Raw genomic sequence first — 8,873 nt, 5'->3', positions numbered from 1 at the left:
GAATTCTGAATTTTCTTTAGTGTAGTGTTCCTTCTCTAACATACTTTTAGTATAAATTTAATAAAACTAAACATTACCATGTGTTGATGCCACATTTTTAGGACTAATAACAATAGTAATGTGAAAGACTTCAGCAAATTTCCTAGTCTAAGCGTGATAATTAAGTGTACATTGACATTTATGAATATTTTCAACATTTACAGGGTTTTTTCCAGTAATGACAGATCTGACTTGCTGAGTATCCACTCTTTAATGCACATACTGATACCTGTATGTTTGCCTTTCAGTCATCCAATTTTATTAATATGTAAGCCTTTAGTCCCCCAAACAAGGGCCAGTTTGTAAAATTGGGCCATTTAACTTTTTAATTTTTGTTGTTGTTGTTGTTTGTTTACAATTCCATCAATACTTTGCTTGATGATTATAGATACTAATGCTGCTTGGCAATATTCAGAAACATTGTAGTCATGGTAGTTTTCCTGATTGGCTTTGTAGTCTTCGATAATGGTCAGGAGTTAGGTGTGTGAGACGCTGTCAAACCAGCAAGACTGCATTTATGCACCCGTCATTTTCAGGATTGTTGGTTACTTGTGCATATTTCCCCCAAATAACCTTGCCTCCTTGTGTCACCAGGCCCAACTCACTCACATTCAATTCAATAACTGTACCTTTGGTAATTACACCTAAAGTTGTATATAGTGGTGATGAGGGATTCTTTTTCACACCAAGTATTGGCAGGCAAAAGGTGGCTTTGAGCTCAGGATGTGTTACATGGGCCTTCTTGAAGCGTAAGCCCATTGGCCTAATGAATCTTTCATATGTAGGAGGTTTTCTTGTAAAGCCATCGCCAACGAAGCAGACTTTAGTAACCATCGTCTTCCATGCCTTCTTTTTTCTTTTTCCTGTTCGAATAACTTTTAATAGTTCTGTTTCTCCCTGGGCACGGACTTTGGGCAAAGGGACTTCCCATTTTCCCGCTTTCTCTTTTCGCTTTTGCTTAATCATGTTGGAAAGTACTTTTGCTCTGAACTGTCCTTCTCTGTCCAGCAGATAGGCAGGGACTGCTCCCTGTGGAGTCTTCTCATCATCCTTTTGTTTGGTGTTTCTCTTTTCATGCATTTTGATAGTCTTCTTCATTTGTATTTTCTCAGCATGGTGCTGTTTATGGTAGAGCTTAGCCTTCAGACCAATCATTTTTTTTGCCTTCTTTGAACATTCATGAGCCTCACGACTTTCTTTTTTTCTCTTTTTCTCATGGTAATCCAAACGATATCCATAGCATTTACGGTGTAATTCAATATATTCATTTTGTGGCATGGTGACTGCCGCTGAGCCGCGGGGGGCAGCCTCTGTGGTGTGAAGGAATTGTCAACTTTCGGGTCTTCAGAGCCCCACGAGCTGACTTCGCACAGTCCGAAACAGGAAACAGGAAACAGGAAACAGGAAACTTTTGAACTTACTGAAATTTTTGGACTCTCGAACTGTTTCTTCCATCCTGTCTTCCAGATCAGAATTTCTATCTTCCACTTCGCTAACTCTATTCTTGAGAGCCTCTAGTGAGTTTTGGACTTGTTCAATTAAGTTTGCATTTTCTACCACTTACCTATGTATCACTTCCATCGCTTTGTCCAGCTCCCTTTTTGTCTCATTTTCTGATTTTCTTGATGATTCTTGGAAATCATCCTTGCATTTCTTTATGTTTTCATTTAGTGTGGCCAGCTGAGTTTTAAGGTCCTCTTTATTTTCACTCTCCCTTAACTCTCTTAGCTCTCTTTGAATTTGTGCAGGGGTTGCAGGGCATGCCAGGGCGCGGGACGCCACGGGAGGCCCATGGGGCGCTCTGGACACGTGGGGGGGCACGCGGGCTGGTTCACGGGTGTTGTGGGTCACGTGGTGGGCACGGGGCATGCGGTGGGGCAGGGGGCACGCGGGGGGCGTGGAACATGCTGAGGTACGCTGGGGCGCGGGACGCCGCAGGACACCACGGGGCACTCTGGACAGGGGGGGCTGGGTGCCCTGGGGGGTTCTAGGCATGAGGGGGTGGGGCGCGGGGGGAATGGGGGGCTCAGGGGGGGGTTCAAGGAGTGAAGGGGTGGGGCGCAGGTGGTGCCTCGGGCCGCAGGAAGCCACAGGGCATTCGGGAAGTGTGGGGCGCGCAGGTAGCGTGTGGATAGGGGGCATGGGGCGTGCGGGGGGGGGTCGTGGGGTGCGCTGAGGGGGTGCGCAGGGGGCACTTTTTAAGCGTAGTAAACATTTATATTGATTGCTTCTTAACCCTTTCCCATAGTTTTTCCACATTTTTTTCTATGTTAATTCTTACAATAACATTAATGATTGCACTGACATTTCATGTACAGTAAGGGCATAGCTTGATCAAACCAGTATACTAAGTTTCTTCAGCACATTGAATTCCTACTGTAGTTATACATGTAAAATGGTTTGGTCAACTATAACCCAGAAAATTAAGTAAGAGACATAGTGTAACAAAATAAATGGAGTATGAGGATACAGTTCAAATTCAAGAAGGCAAAAGTGAAAGCCTGCAACATATCCATGTTGAAGTATCACCTTCATGGAACAATTGGGACACACTGTTAGGGGAAGATATTTTTTATTGTTTTATTTTTGTACTCAGTGAATACAGCCAAGTTGGTACTATTGTTAGCTTCCTCCCTGTCCTCCCCCCTTCACAAGGAACCTCCATGTTGTGTTATATGGGTTGTGCTTTGTGGGATTAGCCTTTAGTTTTGGGTAGAAGAAAATATCTCTGTACGTCATGACCCAAAGTGTAGCTCTGACATTCTTTCTGCCCCCTCTTCTGCAAATTTCCCTGAGCCATGTTGGGTACATTTTAGGTCTGCTTCAGTGTTGAAATCTTGGGAGCCTTTGTGTCTTTGGATATCTGGTTTGGCAGAGGTTGATTGTTCTCTGTGTTTATCTCCTTCACTCTTGTGATGGTTTGCTGTTTGCCAAGAAAACAGCATTCTTGCATGTTTCTCCAATTATTCTTAGTTTTACCTGGGGACATTTGAGGTATGATGGGGTGGTTCTCTCTTTAGGATCCGTGTCTACCTGAAAAACAGAAGCATATTCTCCAACAGAGAGTAAAGTTAGCACCAAATAAATGTGATACTCATTATTTTTTAAGAGAGACTTTAATGGAGATCAGGATCATTTTTGGATATATTTCTGACTTGTTTCCAGCTATGGGTTCCATTCCATTGAGCAGATCAGTTAGCCAAATCAAAAGCAGTTGGTTTCCCACCATGGCTATATGCCAGTATTGCACTTGTATGAGGATCACATCAGGTTGTTTGTTACTAACTAAGTGAGACCATGTGTTGCTCAGACAGATATTGATTGTTTTCCCCTAGTTGCACATGTAGCACCTTCTGGCACTAGATGTGCTAACCATCTGGGGACTGACTCTCTTCCAGCTTCCAGCCATGCCACTCCATGATATGTGCCAATGGTGTGTGGTGTCTTCAGCAGTAGGGTCTTAGCACTAAACTATGGTGAGTCATCAAGTGCTCTGACATAAACCTATATATCTTCTTTTGGGAGATCTTGTAGGTCTCTTTGATCAAAAGCTCATTGTGGATGATATCCATCTGCTGGTACCAGGAGTTCCAGGTCAGCACCCAAGAGAGAAGGAAGGAAAAGATAAGTGATATAAAAGAGATAGAGAGATGAGGGAGAAGAGGGAGAGAGAAACAGGGGGAGATAAAGGTCAATTTTCATCATATCCTCTCCAGTGTCTTGTGAATCTCGTGTTCCCTCTAAGGGCCTGGAAAAGGTTCAACCTTTTGGTCTGTCATTTTAGGATGTAGATTTTTATGGTATGCTTGCCATTTGAGTAGAGATTTGTGAACACCAGCCCCTCCCTTACTCTTCCCTCACTCTACACCCTCCCTATTATCCTGTCCTTGAGATCCTTGCTAGGTATGTAGGAAACTTGGGTAGATTAAGGTTAGGAGCTGTAGATGAGAGACTGTGTGGTGATTAACATTATGTGATAGGGTGAGTTCACTGTGAAAAATCTGTTCCAGGTTTGACCATTTTTCTGCTAATTTCTTTGTGTAGATATACCACATCTTAGTTAGTCATTTGTCTAATGATGGACATCTGGGTTGATTCCAGCTTTTGGCTATTACAAGTTGAGCACTATAAACATGGTTAAGCAAATCTCTCTGGACTGAGGTTTAAAAGTTTTAGGGTACATGCCCACTAAGGGAATAACTGGGTCTGTTGTTAACTCTATAGTCAGCTTTTTAAGGAGTCTCCATATTGCTTTCCAAAGTGGTTGTAGCATCTTACATTCCCATCAACAGTAGATGAGGGTTCCTATTTCTCCATATCCTCACCAGCATTTACTTTCATTTGATGTTTTGATGTTTGCTACCCTTACTTGGGGAAGGTGTAATCTCATAGTTGTTTTAATTTGCATTTCCCTGATGATTAGGGATGATGAATACTTCCTTAAGTGTGTGTTTGCCATTTGTATTTCTCTGTGAACTGTCTGTCCAGTTTTTTGCCCCATTTTGTGAATGAGTTGTTTAACTTTTTATTGTTTATGTTTTTGAGTTCTTTGTAGATTCTAGAAATTAGGCCTCTGTCAGTTGGATATGCAGCAAATATTTTCTCCCATTCTGTGGGTAATCTATTGGTTCTGCTTATTGTATTTTGTTTGTGAAGAAACTTTTCAGCTTCATAAGATCTAACATATTAGCATGTTAAAGAATTGCATTGTGATTATCATATGAAGGTTTAATAGTTTAAAGTATGCATTAGACTTGACTTCTAAGTAAAACACCTCTATAGGATTAGGTTATTTTTGTTTATTTCTTATTTTTTTGTGTGTTATTGCTTTGTTGCTTTTGAGCTTAATACAATTATAATGTGTGTTTTGAGAAAATAAGAGAATATTTTCCATTTAAAATTATTTTATTTTTCCCCAAACTTAAAGCATCCCAGAAACATATTCTTAAGTACAATTTTCAGAGGTGAACCTTTAAACCTTTGTAATTTTCCACAAAGAACCATCAGGTTAAAATGTGACAGCCAGGTGTGGTGGTGCACGCCTTCAATCCCAGCACTTGGGAGGCAGAGGTAGGAGAATTGCCATGAGTTCAAGGCCACCCTGAGATGACAGAGTTAATTCCAGGTCAGCCTGTACCAGAGTGAGACCCTACCTCGAAAAACCAAAAAAAAAAAAAAAAAATGTGTTCACTCTCTCCTACCTTCAATTACAAATCTGTAAAGCTTATAAGCTTTCAAAAATTTTATAATGCCTCAGGGTATCAGACTGAAATTTACAGAGGAATAACTTGACTCATTTAAAAAATATTAATTATATATGCATCTAATATACATTACACTCAATTAAACTTTAATTTTGGTTAAATTCAATACTATTACATTCTTATTTATTTATTTAATTTATGTATCTAACAATTTTTTTACAATTTTTAACCTGGCATTATTAAAATGGAAAGTAGAGTCCTTGGTTGGGGCATAACTGTAGTGGAGCAACTCCCTGCAAGAAATGAAGTCCTTATATGTTTAAAAGCTAACATGAGTCACCAGAAATCAATACATCTTCAGCATGTGGGGCTCATTCATCAATGTCCCTTGCCACACTGATTTCAATAGATATTAACAAAATACAGAGGCAATGTGATTATGCCTGATGATGGACTCTGTGAAGGACTTGAACCATCAGTGAGCCCAACACACGTGGTCATGAATGTGCCCATATGCATGTTCAGAACTCTGCTCATAGGAGCAGGGATATGATTGGACCAAATAATTTTCAATGATCTTTTGGGTCTATGTAATTTGTCAAACTAACTATAAATGGACTCACTTGCATAATTGGAAGCACGAGGTTTTATCTGTTTATTTTTCTTAGTGGAGTTGGAAAATCAAAAAGCTACCAATTTTCTTAGAGTATAGATAAACTAACAGTTATTAAGAATGTATCTTTTCTGTAATCTTCAATAATAAACTTTTCCCAGAGTAATAAGGCAATTTCTAGTACATGTCCACATGCTACAATCCAATCCAGTGTAAACAGTAAACACATGACAAAAAAATTAATCTTTGCTACTTGCTTAAATATCTACTGTGGTCAACTATGTGTTCTCTCAAAGCAGGAGTAAATCTTTTCCTTACTTGTGTCCCCAAATATCTTATTAACCTCACTATATAGTAAATTTTATGCAAAAAGTTTGGTGGATTATTTTTAAATTTACCTAAGCCATAAGTTGGAGAGTTGTCTGAGTGGTTAAAGGCATTTTCTTTGAAAGCCTGCTGGTCTCGGTTCAATTCCATAGTACCCACATGAAAACAAATAAACATAGTGGCATTAATAAATAAATAAAGTTTTTAAAAACTTGTAAGATAATTAAAAAAGAGCTGTTACTCATAGTATTCTTATTTCATTAGTTCAATTATAATTCTTCCAAAAATTAGACCATTAATGTATCACCATGACTAGGGCCCCAAATACACTATTCTGTACTTTTCTTTATTGACGTGCTACATCCCAAATTCTTCATAGCATTTTCACTTTGAAGATGAACAGAGTCTTACTCAATTATTTCTGTTAAAAGCTCTCAGCATCAGACTACTCACTGTAATTTCAGTATATAGTTTTTGTGACTCAAGTAGATACCATTTTAATAGGAGTTATACTTTGTGATCAAAGTGTCAAGTTCATATATCCTGATATATTGCATACAAGCACTGCATGCAATTGATAAGAGTGGCCTGTCAGTGCAAGACTAAGGAAAATCTATTTTATTTCAAGCCTATGTCTAGCTAATAATGAAAAATAAGAAAAAAAGAGGATATAAATTGTTAATTTACTGTGTTTAAGTCATTTTCTAAATAAATATCATTTTCATTAAGGTGAGATATACTTTCATTCTTAATTTTCACAAAATTTTATTTCCTTAAGAAATTAAACCAAAGCAAAACTATAAAACAAAATTTTAGTGTACCATTTGGAAATTTTTTTCATGCAACTGTTAGAATATGTAACCATACTATAGTTCAACATTTCCATGTGGTAATGAACTTCATTCAAACAAACTCAACCATCTTCTACTTAAATAAGGGTTATTGGAGAAAGAAACTGAAAAGCAGAGCACTAAATACAGTTTTTCAAACTCAAAGAGATCATAGGTTTAAAAAAGCCACATAAGACAAAAAGATAAAACCCTAAAACTTATGTTACATGAAACTTGTTTTAAATTTTATTTATCTGGAAGCAGAGAATTAGAGATAAAGAAGAGATAGAATAAAGACAGATAAGGAGGGAAAGAATGGGTGCACAAAGGCCTCAGCCACTGAAAATGAACTCTGGATACATGAGCCATTTTGTGGATCTGGCTTTCATATGTACTGGGGAATCCAACCCAGGTCCTTAAGCTTTTCAGGCATCTCTCCATCCCACATGAAACTTTTCCATAAGAAAATGTGAACACAAGTCTATTCACCCCAGATAGGGCACAAATGACAACCCAAAGCACAACTGCACTAAAATCCAGTGCTGGTGAATCAATTGGTTTATTCTGATCACTCACACAGCAGGGTAAGGAATTACTTACGGGACCATGCGTGACCCAAAGGTGGCTTCGTCATTAAAAAGCCCACCCTAGCATAGGTGACAACCCATGGAAGCTGCATCTCTACAGCACACTACGAGATTTGCAGGCACCTTGGCTGGTTCCCCTTTCCTAGACATGCACTACTTCCACAACTTTGTGGAGGGATCTTGTGATCTTGTAAGCTCAGCTTATCCAGAGATGTTTACCCCTCACTCTACTGTAAACTTCCTTCCTCCAAGCAGAATCATTTCAATTTAGAGGAAGTTGCTACACAACACTATATTTTATTTTGTTTACATAGGGTGTAGTGTTGCTCAGACTAGCTTGGGACTTGCTATCTGAGGGTGACCTTGATTTTCTGATTATCTGTTCTCTACCTGACAAATGCTGTGCTTATGGTCCTGCATTATTACACCTAATAAATTCACAATTTATACATAATAGGTAGGTAACTTTTACAGATTTTTTTTTTCTAAATTGAAGCTCATATTGTTAGCTTTAAAATGAGTATTACACTTAGAACTGTGAGGTCCAGAACCCTGAGGATGAAAAATAACTTTTGCAGCTGTGTTCGAGTTAGCCAAGTTAACCAGATAAGGTGAAAGCTAGGTCTCTGTGAAATAACAAAGGACACTTGGCAGGTCCTGGCCAAATCCCATGAAGTCCCTACTGGAGGAGCATGAGCAAGTCACCTTTGCCCTTTCTTCTAGTAAATGTCTCATCTTTATAGGTAGTTACAAGTTTTTGCATATTCCTGTGTATATTAAAGACTGAATTTCGATGTAAAAAGGTATTCCAACAAATTCTGTACCAATTTAAGGAATGAGGCAAATGGAATGTCCCAGGAATGGGCAAACAGAGGAGAAACAAGTAGACCAGGAATAATAAGTCCAGATTCAGACTGAGCCCTTGTAAGCTTGGGCTCCGGTCACTGTGGAGGGTGTCCTTATATTCAGCTGTTACTTTCTCGGCTTCCAAAGTCAAACTTCTGTACTTGCTCACTGCCTGAGTCCCAAAGTGAATTTTGCATTATTTAGATGAAGACATACTTTCTTGTCAAATATAGCTTCTAGGAAAACAAAGTTATGCAAATTTTATCAGTGTATTGATAAAATATCTAAAACTAGTGCTTGTCAAATGAGTTATCTGGTAGAGATTATGCATTATGAAGTATATTGTTTGGAAATATAAGACTAGGCTTTCATTACTACTTTTGTAAAAATATGTATTTTTCAAGGAATTCCAAAGAATGAACAGCTA

General features: G+C 38.6%; 1 protein-coding gene across 1 annotated transcript; it reads right to left on the bottom strand.

Annotated features, from left to right (window-relative positions):
* Nucleotides 1–405: 405 nt before the first annotated feature.
* On the bottom strand, nucleotides 406–1,332 carry LOC123453270 (ribosome biogenesis protein NSA2 homolog). The gene has a single exon (XM_045130083.1). It carries the CDS (start codon nucleotides 1,315–1,317, stop codon nucleotides 535–537), a length of 783 nt encoding a protein of 260 aa, XP_044986018.1. The 5' UTR covers nucleotides 1,318–1,332; the 3' UTR covers nucleotides 406–534.
* Nucleotides 1,333–8,873: the final 7,541 nt, after the last annotated feature.

Source organism: Jaculus jaculus, chromosome 11 (genome assembly GCF_020740685.1).
Source record: "Jaculus jaculus isolate mJacJac1 chromosome 11, mJacJac1.mat.Y.cur, whole genome shotgun sequence".
Taxonomy (NCBI): Eukaryota; Metazoa; Chordata; class Mammalia; order Rodentia; family Dipodidae; genus Jaculus; species Jaculus jaculus.
Note: the sequence above shows the minus strand (reverse complement) of the source record. Positions and strands in the feature narration are given on the sequence as shown.